The 16199-nt window shown below is 43.2% G+C and overlaps 1 protein-coding gene across 1 annotated transcript in view; it reads left to right on the forward strand.

Annotated features, from left to right (window-relative positions):
- SLC6A1 (solute carrier family 6 member 1) overlaps positions 1–16199 on the forward strand; it is a 60603-nt gene that overhangs the window by 41660 nt on the left and 2744 nt on the right. The window contains exons 3-14 of the mRNA XM_062620213.1: positions 194–325; positions 1713–1813; positions 3434–3543; positions 3653–3785; positions 4931–5065; positions 5183–5286; positions 5578–5702; positions 7895–8007; positions 10057–10188; positions 10752–10854; positions 12095–12195; positions 14189–14356. Of these exons, the coding sequence (XP_062476197.1) occupies positions 194–325; positions 1713–1813; positions 3434–3543; positions 3653–3785; positions 4931–5065; positions 5183–5286; positions 5578–5702; positions 7895–8007; positions 10057–10188; positions 10752–10854; positions 12095–12195; positions 14189–14356 (1457 nt within the window). The remainder of the gene's footprint in view (positions 1–193; positions 326–1712; positions 1814–3433; positions 3544–3652; positions 3786–4930; positions 5066–5182; positions 5287–5577; positions 5703–7894; positions 8008–10056; positions 10189–10751; positions 10855–12094; positions 12196–14188; positions 14357–16199) is intronic.

Consider the following 16199-nt stretch of genomic DNA (forward strand, 5'->3'; position numbering starts at 1 on the left):
TGCATTTTTCCCCTTATTTTCACCTTTTGGGATACTGGTTCAGAAATGTACACATGCTTTCCACTAACTCTTGGAAAGTTACACTTAAGAGTAAAGAAAAAGTGGGTTTCTTTTCACATATGATAGGGATAGAAACAGTGGAAACAGTTGTGTTTTTCTCCACTGGAACAGACCTTTTCTTGTTTCTTTTTAGGTGCATTCCTGATTCCCTATTTCCTTACTTTAATTTTTGCTGGAGTGCCACTGTTTCTTTTGGAGTGTTCCCTTGGTCAGTATACATCCATAGGAGGCCTTGGAGTGTGGAAGCTTGCTCCCATGTTCAAAGGTACAGTGGGATCTGGGTAACTTCCTGTTGTTTTCAAGTTGCAGAAGTTGCACAAAGCGACAGGGCAAGGATGTTACTTTAGCCTGTCGCAGCTCTACTTACACCATAATTTCCTACAGAAAACCCTAATTTTCTGAGGTGTAACTGACAGTTTGGAACCATGTTAGGGTATTGTTCATTCCCCATTACAAATAGCAAAAATTAGGTGCTAGAAACTCAACAAACTTATTTTTGACCTTCAAAAACTTGTATTCCTGTATTTTTTTGTTAGAAGCATATAAAGACTGTTCAAAGTAGCATTTAAATCTAGTAATCATTGTCTGAGCAGGTAGAGAACTCTGTTCACAGCAATTGGGTAAACACTGGCTTTGTTTGAGGTCACCAAGGTTTGTATCTCCTATTCTTTATTGAAATTCAAAAGGCAGACACTTCAAAGATGGCAATTTCATGCTGAATTGCTTAAGACTTTATACTTAGAATTTTAGCTAGACTGAGGTTTCTCATTGCTGGAACTTCAAGGTTTTAATCTAGGTTCTGCACAGTCTTGCAAACCTCCCAGACTCTGCTTTTCACCCTCTAATCCCAAATCCTTTGACACGAAAGAGTTCCTGAGCTGACTCCTGGGCCAGTGGAGGAGCAAGTTACACATTGAGTTACAAATGACTCCACATTCTGTGACTGGTAGTTAGCATAGCATGAGCTAAGTCTGTTTAGGGTGGATTTTGTTCTAGAAAACTTACTATTGGGAAAACCCAGAGAGATAAAAGGGTTTCTGTAGATAGCTGCTCGAGTGACTGCTGTTGGCAGGTGGCACAATGCAAAGTACAGCCCTGGCTTTGCATTATGCTGATTGATTTGAGCACTTCCTCCTGCAAAGTGTCATGTGGCAGCTGTCACCAGCTTGAATATTTAAAATCCCCCTGAAGTCTCCACATGGAGTAGAAGACCAGGCATTCTCGTTGTGGAACCCTGATGTTTCTTTAGTCTGAGATGGCATAATAGCATTAGAGTAAGCATCAAGCCCCTTGATCAGTGTAGTAAATGGCTGCTGGTCTTATCACACACACTCAATTTGCCTGCATCTGCCAGAAGTTTCTGGGCACTGCTCTTTGAGGGGATAAGGTTGTTAACTTGGGTGGTGGTTCAGTCATCCATAAATCTAATCTTAGTGTCCAGTGTGTTGCAGTGAACAGTCACAGCTGCTGCTGCTGCTGAGGTTTTACAGGCACTTTTTACTTCCAGTTTTAACTCAGCCTCTACAGAATGTGGTAAATAGTATCTGCCCCATGTGTTGTATTTGTCCTTCTGAACTGCAGCTCTTCGGTTGACCCTTGGACAGACATTACTAAAAGCTGCCTTTTCTTGTTCCTTTTTGTTTTCTTTACAGGTGTGGGACTAGCTGCTGCAGTCCTTTCCTTTTGGCTAAATATTTACTACATTGTGATTATTTCGTGGGCCATATACTACCTGTATAATTCCTTCACCACTGTAAGTGTGTGTGGTGGACGGGGTTGGAATTGCTTGTTGAATTTAAAGCAAGGTCATGTATAGATAGCTGATCAGTCTGTCTCACTGTGAAGGTGTGACATTAATACAGCACCCATAGAAATCAGTAGGATAAGGCATTTTTTTGCTAAAATAAATAGAAAACTATGAGAAAAACATTATTTTCCAAGAAGGTCAGTGGAGAAATGTAATAAAAGGTTGTTTTGGAGCCACAGGCTTCTCTTTCTTACCCATTTATTTGAATTTTCTCGTCTTGGTCTTCAGAGCCACAGATCTTTCTTTTAGTTTCCCTTTTAGTTTCATTTCTGCCCTGCAATGACAAGCAGGCCTGCTTGCTTCTCTGCTTTCCTGCCAGGCTGCAACTCCCTGTGCTGGCAGCACTGACAATGGTGCTAGTACCCCTTTGCCTTTGAGGCTACAGGCCAGTCATTCCCCTGAGAGTTATTCTAGTGCATAACTGGTTTAGTTTTGTCTTCAATAGCAGCCATACAAATGTCAGCTCTTTAGGAATTAGTATCACTGTGATCTGTGTTAATAGTGGAGGCCTTTATTTAAAAAGCCACGTGGAAGAGCTAATTTCATTAGCTCTGAACTTCCATTCATTGCTGTTATTTTTGCCTTTTTTTTAACCTTATTTTTAGCTGCCTTTTCTTTTCCCTTCAAGGATGATTCATCAGCTGAGTTGGACTCATATGATTTGGGGGTTTGGCCATCTGAGGAAGCATTCTTGGTTAAACCTCAATAATTAATGCATTATTGTTCAATTGTTGTCTTTTCTACCAGTTTTGTGCATGCTTGTGTGCTCCTGGCTTTAAAGAATTGTCTCTTGACCAGATTTGCATTAATTACTGCCTGGGAGTGACACGGCCATTTCTTTTTTGTTCAGCATCAGATTTGTTATCCATATGAAAGGTCAGGCCTAGTCTGGCAGGGGTGTGCTGGCTCATGTCAGATGAATATTGACTTCTAATTCCCTTAAAGCCTCTTATCCTTGTATTTAAAACATGCAGTACCCTGATACAACATCTTCTGTGAGAGGAGTTTCCAAGATTAGCCATCAGAAGAATACCTATGTTGTATCTAAATGAAATGAGATTCATTCTAATGGCTATCATGTGGAAGCAGGTTCTACTTCTCAGAGCTGCTGAAAGATATTGTAATGGACACATGTAGAAAATAAGCTTACATTTTTCTGATTGTCCCCTAGCCTAGCAGGGAAATGGAAATCTCTGATCAAGAGCTATCACCCTTTATCACTTCTAGTGCAAGAAGAGGTAACAGGACCTCCAGGAGGTCCTTTCTGTTGCCCTTGTTTCTTGCCATGCACTCAATGTACTCCCATGTGCTCAGAGGTGTATCAAACATGTGGGCTGATATATTAAAGAGAGGAAGAGAAATTTCCACACCTGATTCACCCAGCTGATATCATGTTCAGTGACTTCAGTGACAGACATGCCACCCAGGGAGATCAGTGAACTGCAGACCTCAAAGTGTGGTAGCTCCCCACTCAAACTCTCATTTCTAGGAAAGAGAAACCCGAGGTAATGCTTACTTAAGAAGTGTTTGAATCTTCAGGCTTTTCTGTCTCCCTTTCTTGAACAGACTCTTCCTTGGAAACACTGTGAGAACCCCTGGAACACTGACCGCTGCTTCTCCAACTACACCTTAGCAAATACCACCAATATGACAAGTGCCGTGGTGGAGTTCTGGGAGTAAGCTGACAGTTTTTCCCTCTATCATTCCCGCACACATGTGAGGACGAGCGTGCTGTCTATCTTTTGAATTAGTTGTCAAATACACCATTCTGTTGGCTTGTTCTAGACGCAACATGCACCAAATGACGGATGGATTGGAAAAGCCGGGACAAATCCGATGGCCACTAGCAATTACTCTAGCAATTGCCTGGATTCTAGTGTATTTTTGTATCTGGAAGGGGGTAGGCTGGACTGGAAAGGTAAGCTTAAGAACTACTGTAAATGCCTTTCAATTAAGAATGCCCATTTTACTCATAGTCTGAAAATTCTTGAGGTAAGAGGCACTGGGACAGTTTTGCTGGAACAACTTTGAAGTGTTTAATTTCTGTTTTGAACTGATACAGCACCATGGTTTTGGAAAGCTGGCTCCTCTGTAGCTAGGTCTGGCCACAGTCTTAGATCTTGCTCACTTACAGACTGCCGGGCTGTGCCAGGTATAGAATTGCTTGAACATATGCCTCCTTGTTCCCGGGATGGATATTCCAGCTAGTCTGGATAGCAGTGGAGTGAGGATGCAGTATTTTGGCTTTAGTGAGAAGCATGCATTTACTGCACAGCTCTTGCTGGACTCAGATACATAAGTGCTGAAGCTGCATTGCATATAAGAGCTACTCCCTTCCTTTTCTTATGCTGATGGAGAGCTGTAGATGGTCCTTGCCACAGGCGTGTTTGCATGCTGTGCTTCTTGGAGTTTGGCTGGCTTCTGAGTGCAAAATAGATTCTACTAATGAATTAAAGGAAATTATGTTGCTGACAAATCCTTCCCTAGGAATGAAAGGGCAACAACATCTGCCATTGGCACATGCTCTTCCCTCTCCCCAAAGTGGCAAGGAAATGACAAGCTGCAGCCATGTTTCAGTGGAGTCTGACCTCAGAGTGTCTTTTTTGTAGGGCTTTGGAAAAGGGAAGAGAGTAGGACCCTGTTTATCATAACACAGATGAGGAGTGCATGTGAAAAACACAAAAGCAGCTGCCTGAGAGGTGGAGAAATACATTAATGGACGTTGTTCTACAAGCAGGGTACTGGTGGCTTTTGGGAGCTCCCCTTGCTGACTCCAGAGCATGAAAAGCAAGAGCCCCTTATGCAAAAATCCCTTTGTCCCCTCTATTCCATCTTCAGGGAAGTTGGCAACAGCCACCTGCTTTATAGCCATGGTGTTAGGGAACGCTGCAGTAGGCACTCCCCTTTCCACACCAAGCCTTTCCATTGAGAAATGCTTCCATTTGAGAAGCCAGCCTCAGTTGCTGCTATGATACTTTTAGGGAGCAAATATTTCCTGAAGTGTGGACAAGCACAGATCATTCTTCCTTCCACACTTACAATGCCTTTGTTTCTTCCCATCAGGTGGTATATTTCTCTGCTACTTATCCCTATGTTATGCTGCTTATCTTGTTCTTCCGTGGTGTAACACTGCCTGGAGCAAAGGAAGGCATTTTATTCTACATAACTCCTAACTTCAGTAAGCTTTCAGACTCTGAGGTAAATATTGCACCTGTGGTTACAGAAGTTTCACTGCTCCCTGTGCCCCTTGCAGACATCTGACCTGCTCCTCAGGTGCAGGCACAGACTTTTAACACCAGTGTTTCCTGCAATCAGGTTTGGCTGGATGCTGCCACACAGATTTTCTTCTCCTACGGTTTGGGTCTTGGCTCACTGATTGCCCTTGGAAGTTACAACCCTTTCCACAACAACGTTTACAGGTAAGCAGATGACTGCACTTATTACCATGGCACCTTCCTGTGTCAGCTGGAGCTGGATCCTGTCTTTCTGTGACCTGTATCATTGAAATAAAGTGTAGGCTCAGATCTGAATATTAAATATTATCTCTAACTAGGAATGGGATGTATAACCACTGTTGCACTAAAGGGAGAGACAGTATGAAATGGAACCCAAACAGAAATCCTAAAAGCATGAAATCTTTTCACAGGAATATACTGATGAATGGTAGCACTGCTTTACCTGCTGCTTAAAGCACCTTACCTTTGTTGCAGGGACTCCATCATAGTGTGCTGCATAAACTCATGCACAAGCATGTTTGCTGGCTTTGTCATCTTCTCCATTGTTGGATTCATGGCTAATGTCACAAAGAGGCCTATTGCAGATGTTGCAGCATCAGGTATCCAATGTATTCTTCTACAAGTTGTTTGGTGGCATCAGTTGGTTTTGGTTTGTCTGTTGTATCCAACTGCTTCATGTGATGATTCAAAACCCCTCCCTAGAAACACTCCTCAGCTCCCTGTCGGTTCAGTCACCCTGACTGCAATAAGAGAGAGCATCATTTCCAGGCACCACCAGCAGAGTCACTTCACACTGAGCAGAGCTCTGCCTGCCTGCCTCCTGCTCTCAAAGCTTTGGTGTGGAAAGTGTTTCAGCCAGAAACTCATCTGGGCTGCACAATGAACACTAATGACTGCTACTTATGGGCATGCATTCACAAGAGGTGGCAGCACTGTTTGTGACTTCCGTACCCAGCTCAACATCAGGGTGACCCTCATGCTACTGGAATTCTTAAAAGCAGACTGAAAGGAGGAATGATGGTCAGGAGGGTTTTGGAGCCTGTATTTTCAAATTCATTTCGGGTTTTAAATTCCTTTTACTGTTTCTTGTGATTGAGCCCTTGGAGGTGGATCCATTTCTCACCTCCTCACACTTACAGCTATCATCAGATTTAATGGGACTTTTACTGTGAAAGTCATTTTGCTCAGGGCAGTAAGATGTCCATGCAGGAATTCTGCTATTCTTTGCAGTTCCTTGTCTTTCTTGCAGATGAAAAAGCTTAAAGGAGGAGAGCAGATGGCTGCCCTAACCCAGCTGGTGTACCAGATACTCACTTAGCAATTTTGGCCACAGGGAGGGATCTGATAACTGGAAGCTTGGTTGGAAGTCACTGGTGGACAAAACATGCCTTACTATACCAGCAAACACTTCCCCTTGGTGAGGTATTTCCTTTGTTAGAAAAGGAGAGTATCAGAGACATAAAAATATTCTTCAGTAAAGGACACATACAAAGACAGCAGAAGAAACAATTTGGATGGCACACACTGTTGTCAAAAACTGCTCTGGCAAGTCAGTGGTGTGTGAAATAAGCCTCTTGGATATCTGACACAGATAGAACTATAACGACTACACCTGCAAACACAACAATATTTTTATATCCTATGAAGCTCCTAAATACTTTGGAAGGTACCAAAGGTAACAGAGATGCACATCACCTCCTGTGGCCATGAATTGCAAAGGATGTTTGGAAACCTGACCTTTTCATTAAGGCTTCTATTTCTCCGTGTAAGCTCAGAAACTGATGCTTCATTTTTGCACCACGAGAAGTTGCTTTGTGATCTTTTACACAGCTTTGTAAGACAACAGTATGATTAAAAGCTGCAGCTGCATTTTGGTGGAATGTGTAACAGAGTCAGGTTAAGAACATATTTATCTCAGGTTGATTTTGCTCTCACCACTGCCACTGGAAGGCATTCCAATCATAAGTGAGAGTGCTTCAAAATCTGCTTTGCATTTGCTTTGACAGTTGAGGTGTGTAAGGCCAACCCTTCACTGGCCTGGCAGCTCTGTATGTCCAACCAGTGCTCACAGGCTAACCTGCCTCTAATGAAAGGAATGGGATGCCCCTTCGGTGAGGCATGCTGATTCTCCTTCTGTGATTAGTTTGCTACAGGTTTCCCTCTTAACCTGAAATCAGCTGGCTTCCAGCTATGCTGTGACAGCAAAAACAGCTCCTTCTTTCTCAATAAGGATTTCTGTTCTTCCAACACCACGCCCCCAACAGCACCTAGTAAAAACACAAATGACAAGGTTTGCCTGGTCACAACTGGGTAGTTGATTCAAATGTGTATTTTGAGGTAATTAATGGAACAGCAAATGGGAATGCTATAAATGCTGGTAGTCTTCTCCATTTCTGAGCTATCTTTGTTTCTCTTCTGAGCTACTTGGTGCCAAGCAGTAGTTTACAGCTCTCAGTTACTGCTTGAGGCAGAAGGCTGGTCAGTACCTGAAGATGTATTCCTACAGGATAACATTCCTTGCCTTTGCTATACAAAAGTTGTCTCTCAGAAGCAGTTTCTGAACACATCAAGTCTTTTGGTTGGTGGGTTTGGGTTTTTGTTTTGGATGGTTCATTTTAAAAGCAAGATGCATGCACTGACTTCTTGGTCAGTGAACACTGATGAAGCTGAAATCCTTGATCAGATGATGCATTCATGGCTGAGTCATTCAAATACGCCAAAACATTGACAGAGCACATCATCACACTGCTGGTCAGTCACACTGACATCTCCTCTCCTGTTTCTCCCCCAGGCCCTGGACTGGCATTTCTGGCTTATCCAGAAGCAGTGACGCAGTTACCCATTTCTCCTCTGTGGGCAATACTGTTCTTCTCCATGTTGCTCATGCTCGGGATTGACAGTCAGGTAAAACTGGTGTAATAACTGTTAACAGAGACACATTTTCTGCAGCTGCATGGTACAAGGTTGGTGCCTCTCTGCATTCTGCACTGCCAGCTCTAAGTGGTGCACGATGATTTCAGGAATCATCACATAAATGATAGGAGGTATTAAGGAGAGGAGAGACTAAGTGGTTCCAGGAGCCTGGCATAATGAAAGGCTGATACTGAGACACTTCTGCTCTTTCATGAACTGTTGGAAGCCTATACAAAATGTGCAACAGATTTCTTCTTTGAACTCTTCCCTGTTCAGTCACAGTATTAAGAATACCTTTGCAATGTTCATCAGTGTAGGAGACACTGGGAGAAGCTTGACAAGATTTAGATGCCACAAAGGCGACTTCAGAACTTACCACATGGAGCAAAAGGATGCAGCACACGTTTCATTTTAAGCATATGAACATCAGGAGCAAATTCAGGGGGCATTAGGCTCATTACTGAGGACATTGTGCATCTTAGTGTGTTCTGAAATCACTTTCTGGGGTAAGGATCAAGAGTTCCTTGGCCCAGGCCTTACCTGAGTTCTAGATTGTATCTGACAACTGAAGATGAGTGGGAGGGCACAACCTAGATGTTTTGCAAATCCAGATAAGCCATTGTTCAGAGTCACTGTTTAGATTAAATGGAACAATGAAATAATTCAGTCATGCAATCATATAAAAAAGAAACACTGCAAAGTGAACAAAAACATCACACAGCACAAGAAAAAGCACTTTACACACTCAAATGGACTATGTCCAACAAAACCTTCGTTAATCAGCAATACTTTCAACCCAGAGAGCAGCTGTATTGTGAGCACCAGGAAAGCACTCTGTCTTATCTTGCACAGTGTTCTTGGAGGGCTCTGTCAGGGAAGTCCCTTCTGCTGCTGCAGGGTCTGGTGATCTGTGTATGACCCATCGCAGGCAGAAGTGTTCAAGCCATCTAGAGCTACCGCTATCAAACCAGCACCTCACAGTTGTTGGCACAACCCTCACAGCACAGGAAGGAACAGGGGCCTGGCTGGAATTCCTTAGCTTTCAGTAGAGAAAATCCATAATTTTCTATAAATCCACACTGACTTCAGCCTGTGAACTGAAATACACAAAGACCAAGAGGGCATTTCATCCTGCACCATGAAAGGGAGCTGAACATTTGTTTTCTGTTCCTTTGTTTTTCCATAAGCTTTGGGCTTGACATTCAAACCTATTGCTTGATCTGGGGGGGGAAACTACTGTGAAATTAATTGGGTCAAAAATATTCTTGAAAGACCTTGTCTCTAGGCAACTAACAGCTGAGCAAGTCTGATACTATTAAAGAGAATCTCTATCTCCAGGCTGTCATGCTTGCTTCATTTCTGTCTGTCAGTGAAACATTTCATGCACTGTCATTTACAGCAGCTGTAACTATTGGTTAAGTTCTGATTGCACTGCTGGAAATGAATAGAACTTCACCTACATCTGGTTTTCATCGTTTCAGCCATCATAATGGTAACATTCGTTTTGAATAGATACATGCAGAAAAGACCTGCAGCATGGCCACGCTGTGTGTGCAGGTGCCCGTCCTCAGCAAAAATCCTCTCTGGGGAATACAAAAATATCTGATTTATTACATATGAGGATCAATCTTGTGTCTTCAGGCTTCACTCACTAATCTGATTACACTGGTCCTGTCTATTGCCTTTCATGTGTGTGAGTAAATCACAGGAAGGAGAAGAGCAAGTCTGCGAAGGACCTAGGGGTCAAACCTCCAACTGTAGGTCTATCGTCTTCTACCCCAACAACGAGCACTTTATGTTCATAAAGATCGTGCTGTAGTTCACACTTAGGAATTCTGAGTATTTTTCTGTCTGGAAATCTAACTGGAGATCTCTGTAGACAGAAACAAAGATATTCAGAATCACCGCTCCCACTGCAGTGAATTTTCGTTTATCATTTCATGGCTGCAGGCTGATGCCAGTGATGGAAGCTCCTCCCCTAAATGTAACCCTGCTGCTGCAGTGCATTGCATTGTATTTTATTTGTGACTTTTCTTGCAGTTCTGCACTGTGGAAGGATTCATAACAGCTTTGGTGGATGAGTTCCCAAAGTTACTGCGGAATCGGAGAGAAATCTTCATTGCTCTTGTGTGCATTGTTTCCTATCTGATAGGGCTGTCCAACATCACTCAGGTATGTTCTGTAGAAGAAGGTTGTCTTACCTCCAATGGACAGCATCTGTTTTATTTCTTCCATCCCCTGCTCCAACCAGGAATCATGTAAATAGTTAAAGTGGCAGAGATCTATCAATCATCAACACTATCTAAAGTCTTCAGGCAGTAACTTTGAAGTGTGAAACGCCCGAAGTCCATGGTTGCAGTTTGTCCTACTTTATGGTTCAGGTGCCAAGAAAATACACATCTCTCCAGTGTGCCTTCCAGTGCACGGAAGGGTTGCCAGGGATATTCTCCAATGCTGCCTCCCATCTACTGGACTGCAAACTATTTTGAGAGAAATAATTGAATTATTGAACAAAAATGAGTAAAGTGAAATTAAAGCAGTTAACTGAATTCTAGCAGTACTCTAATGTTTGTCAGTATTGAACTCAAGTGTCACAAGCTTTCAACATGTTCACTTTCATATACACTAATATGTCCCTAACCTATTTGCCACTGGTAGTCTGTAGCTTGCATTTTAATCTGTCTTGAAACTGGAGCTCTTGCTACTTATTTTAACACTTCCTTCTTATGCTTTAGGGTGGAATCTACGTGTTTAAGCTTTTTGACTACTACTCTGCCAGTGGAATGAGTCTCTTGTTCCTTGTATTCTTTGAGTGCATCTCAATATCCTGGTGCTATGGTAAACAATGTTTTTACTTTTTCCCATAATTTTTGCACCTCATAAGGATAATTCATCTGTTGATTTGCTCCTGTGTGTGTGTTGCCACGCTGAGGGGGGAACTGAGGGTGCCCTTGTTTCATATGCGTGTAATTCCACTCAAAGTTGCCTTGTGGAAGGTCCTTCTGCCTCTTTAAAACACCCCATGTATAAGCCTAGAAGTCATCAGATACTAAGTTTTCCAGGAATACTAAAGAGGTGACATCTCTCTCTTTTTTTCCCGTCCCCCCTTCCTTGGAAAGCCTGGACATCCTGAGGTGTTAGCTACTGCTGTTCTTGACATAGTGACTTGGGTCTTTTGAGCTCTGTAATGTTCAGCTACCAGAAATGACTCAGTCACTCTAGGACCTTGTAGTGAGAACCAAGCTCCTTCATCACTTGTGTCTTCATAATTGCCCTAAAATATCCAGAAGTCTGGACTGGCAAGCTCTGGGTGCAAAGAGTGATGAATAATGTATCACATTCTTGCCAGAGTATTTGTGCATTTGACCTTAGTTCTGTGTTAGCTCATCCAAGGACCCACTCCATGATTACTAAGGCACTTCAGTTTATACGACAAAACTGATTCAGAGCTAGATAAGTGAAGTCCTTCTGCTTAAGAGGCTAGAACAGCATTTTTTAGCTCAGAGATACCACATGTGAATCCAGCAAATACGAATGGAAAAATACACCAGCTAAATAATGAAGAAATCAAAGCTAAAAATAAAACCATTATTTATTTTTAGAAGATGCTGGAGTGCTGGTAGGTAACAGCAGCAGCAGAAGGGCCACTCCGATTTCATACACAGCTCTGGTGTGTGTACAGCCACACAGGGGAAAGCTGCTTAACACAAGGATGGGTTTGGTTTATTTTTAAGTGAATTGGTACAATATCATTCTAAATCTCTTGTTCTAAGAAGACTTAGAGTTGAAAAGAAACAAGTGTGTTTGCTACATCTGACCTTCAGACGTACAGACTTCCTCATGGGAAGAAGTTTCCTGGTCACTGATCACAGTGTGCTGGAATGAGAGCAAATGATTCTCAGTGCTTTTGAGCTGCACTTTTCTTTCCCATTCAGACTGGTGAAAAATAAGGTTGGGGTCTGTACAGAGCTTCCAGATACACCTCATCATTTATGAGAGGGTCTCTCAAAACCACTGAGCCGTCAACTGCCCCAGTTACCTGACATGTTTCTTTACTGTTTCTTATCTCTCTATTTAGGTGTTAACAGATTTTATGACAACATTCAAGAGATGGTGGGATACAGACCCTGCATCTGGTGGAAACTCTGCTGGTCATTTTTCACTCCTATCATTGTGGCAGTAAGGAAACAACTTTTATTATATGATTCAAAGGATGTGAATAAGGTGGCCTGAGTACTACAGTGCGGTCATTTCCATCCCCACAGGTTCAGATTAGCTCTGACCTCATTCCCTTTTGAAGGATTTGAGCAATTCCACTGAAGGCAATAGGCAATAGGCAAAACCCAGTGTCACTAAAGGAAACCTGTGCCTTAAGGCAAGAAGCCTGTGCAATTGCAAGGCTTGTATTAGTCCCCTGGAAATGATAACGAGACAGGAGTTTGATTGGTAGAGATAGAAGAATGTAAGAAACAAACATGGCCCATTTCTTGTATTCTTAGACAAAATTTAGCAATCTCTCTGAAGTCTGAATTTTCCATCTGTACAAAAATTCCCACACTTTGTAAACTGGATTCCTCCACAGGCACCACTGTGGTAACAGACTGGGGTTATGCACTGATGTTCTTCTCTCATGGGATTCAGCTCAAACAACGTTGCTACTGGGTTTTCTGGCAAACCTTGCAAGGATTTTGTGCACTGGAAACCACAGTACAGGCTCTTCCCGGCTCCAGCCTTTGTCCAGTTAAGCCCGTACAGTACATTTTGAAATAATCAGTTTACTACACATAATTTTAATGCCATACTGAAAACCTGTAATCAAGTAGACACTATTGCCCATGACACACTGACATTTCTCTGGTAGCCCCATGTAATAGCCATAGAAAAGCAAACAAAGATCACTGAAGAGCGGCACAGAAATGAGTTTATACAGAGGGCTCCTTGATTCATCTCTACCCAGGTGAAGGCAGCTTTCATGTTTCTGAAAACTAGCATTCAGGAAGGCAAAACCCTGCGTTCTGTTGATTTTAGATGATTTTTTATTTTATTTTATCAAAGATGGCTGGGCAGAACAGTAGGCAGATGACCCACACTGTGTGTAAAAACTTACCACATCTCTTCTGCCTTTTAAAGTCTTCAGCAGAATTTGTTGTCCAGAGTAGTGATATGCCAGTAAAATCTGCCTCTCTGCATTCTCCTCTATGGGAATGGGTTCTGCACAGTGCCTGAACCTGGGATATCCTCTTTCTCTGGTTCAGCTCAGCAGGTTTCCCTGACAGAACGGGCCAGGACAGGAGCCTTGCTTGGGAACTTACAGTTACAAATACCGTGTTTGCAGGTGAAACCAACACAAACACAACCCACGGGTGCTGCTCAGTGGTGCAGTGTACATGGGTGTGCAGTGTTATTCCCCGGGACCCCATCTTTCCCAATAGCCCCCTTCCCTCTGATTTTGTGCAGGTGATCTGAAGACTCTACTAGTACCAGTGGATTCCCCCTACCAGCGTACCTGGATAATCTGAGATGCAGGTTATGTATGTGAAAATAGAGTTGTTAACTTAAAACATGAAGATTAATTCTGTTAAGAAGCTTCTTGGGAAACTGTCTCCTCGTTGCTGAACAATTCACCGTGGTTTTTGAGTTTCACAGGCTAGGATCTGTTACACAGACAAACCTGCAACCACTTACTGAACCGCAGGTTCCATTCTGACTGCCCTTGTTTTCCAGCATGAGTTTGTTCAGAGGATCTGAGCATTATCAAAGCCTCTGGGCCAAGCCCTTCTAGGTGTTGATATTAGAGATGTCAATGCAGAGCCAGGCTTGAAAGAGCCTCCAGGAGTGCATTGCTGGCCAGTACAGTAGAGCTGTACTGATACCATTATTCCAATAAGAAAGTTATTTGAAATGGACAAACAGTTCCATTCCGTGTACACATTCCCAGACCCAAGGTTAACTGAGCAGGGAAGTGGTCAGTGCAGAGGACTGACGTTTGCCTATTTTCTGCAACCTCCACTTGGAAGAGTGACCTGCAGGCCCCATCTACAAGCCAATGCCCAGCGACCATCACCAGGGATCAGAGGATCCTTGCCTCGATGGAAAAGTCAATCCAGAAAAACTCTTGAACAGAACACTCTGGAAATCTCATGCAAATCTTCTTTTCCACTGTATTTTGCAGGGAGTCTTTCTCTTCAGTGCTGTCCAAATGACTCCACTCACAATGGGAAGTTACGTTTTCCCAAAATGGGGCCAAGGGGTTGGCTGGTTCATGGCTTTGTCTTCCATGGTGCTGATCCCTGGCTATATGGCATACATGTTTCTAACCCTGAAAGGCTCCTTAAAACAGGTAAGTCTCTCTTTTTCCTGAATGCATGATTTCACCTGTGAGACCTGTGCACACTGATCAGAGGTTGCTGGGCAGGTCTTTTCTGCTGTCTGTTTGCTGTGGCCTCATTTGCTTAACCCAGTTAATTTACATTGAGCTGAAAAACATAAAACCAAGGACCAAACAGACCAAAGGCAAGGCAGTGTCTGTACCATCTGTTGTTAAACACAACTCGTAGCATCAAGTGTCCTTATCTCTGGGATTTGAGAGTTCCAGATGCTTTGCAACCCATCTCCTTACACTCAGAAACCAAAGCAGCATTTTACCAAGTATGTAAATTTGTCCTTACTAATACAAGCCACGCTGTCATGTGTCAAGGCAGGTGATGCTCTAAGGAACTGGAATCAAGCTGAAAACTGGACTAAACCCACATAACTCACAGTTCCATGAGTCTGCTCACAGTGATCCTTTTTAGCATCCCTCTGCAATGTGTTGCAAGTTACACCTGGTTTAAATTACACTCCCTGCCTTGCTCTGCTGCAACTCAGAGGAAGTACATGTAAAATCTCGGGAGCGTATTTTATGACTATCTGACCTTCCCTTTAGTCTTTATTTGAGGGATTTCTGTGAACAGTTTCTTCTGAAGAGCATTAGAGACCTTCTTCCCATGGCACTGTGCTTTAAGCCTCTCCCAGGTTCCTTATCCCATCTGTTAAAAGGAGATGACACTTCCCACGTAAGAGATGCTTAAATCTGTTTTAGAGTCCTTGGAGAAATGCTGCTCAAGGAATGTGAGCTGGTCATGAAGTTATTGACCCCGCACACTGCCCAGTAACCGCTTGGTTTTCTTTAAGCTGGGTGCATCCTCAGTTTTCCCTCTCAGCCAATAATCTCTCTGTAAGGGGCCCTTTTCCAGCACAAGGGTTGAAACACGCATCCCTGTCTTCTGTGGTTGGGGGAACCAAAGATTGTCAGAATGAATCTGTCACAGTTTCTGGAACATTCTAAAGTCAGCTGACAGAGCCCTCTTTGCAAGGGGGCAGGTGATCCTAAGCAGAACTGACGAGCAATGCTGAGACCTTGAGCCAAATATTTGTCTTCAGCAGATTTTAAAAGACTCGGTGTCTTTTTCTTTCCCCTGCTTGTCCCTAGCCCCTGCACTTTGAGCAGCTTTCCTTTAGTTCGATGGAAACATTTACCTGCAAACAGAGAATTGTTGCTCTAATATACAGCAGCTTCTGGGGCAGAGTTGTGCAAGACCACAGTAAAAATTCCTCATCTCAGTCTTGCTGTGGGTTAAGGTCTCATTTGTGAAGCATTGACAAATGATCATTAGATAATAGAAGGAACCTACAACATGATGATTAAAACTGGGCTCTAGATACAAGTGTAAGCTAGGCAGGTACTCTTCCTGACTGGAGAACACAAAAGGACTAGGAAAGATGGAACCGAAGTAAAGCAATCTGAACTGCAAGTCTACTTCACTTGTATCCTTGGAGGCAGTAACTCCCAGAACCTGCTGCCAACATTCTCCAGTCCCCTCTGCTTCCTGGGGCAGTCACCATCACATCTGCAATCCGGCTTTGAGTCCCTGCTGCAGCCTCTGTGCTGCGGCTTGCTGCGGTCCCTCCTCTGCCCCACATGGCCTCTCCTTGATTCTGTTCCCCAGGCATGCTCAGCTGGGAATGCCAGGGGCATAGATTGCTTTGCAGGTGGTCTCCAAACTCACTGTCATGTCCAGAACATAGCTAACACTGGTTCTAGTACCTGTGGCTCACTGCATTTTTGGTTCCTTGGGAGAGACAGGTGTTTCATTTTCATAGAATCACAGAATCACAGAATGGTTTGGGTTGGAAAGGACCTT

This window comes from Pezoporus occidentalis, unplaced genomic scaffold, assembly GCF_034315485.1.
Source record: "Pezoporus occidentalis ecotype Australia unplaced genomic scaffold, CSIRO_AGI_Poc_V1 ctg106, whole genome shotgun sequence".
In the NCBI taxonomy this organism is placed as follows: domain Eukaryota; kingdom Metazoa; phylum Chordata; class Aves; order Psittaciformes; family Psittacidae; genus Pezoporus; species Pezoporus occidentalis.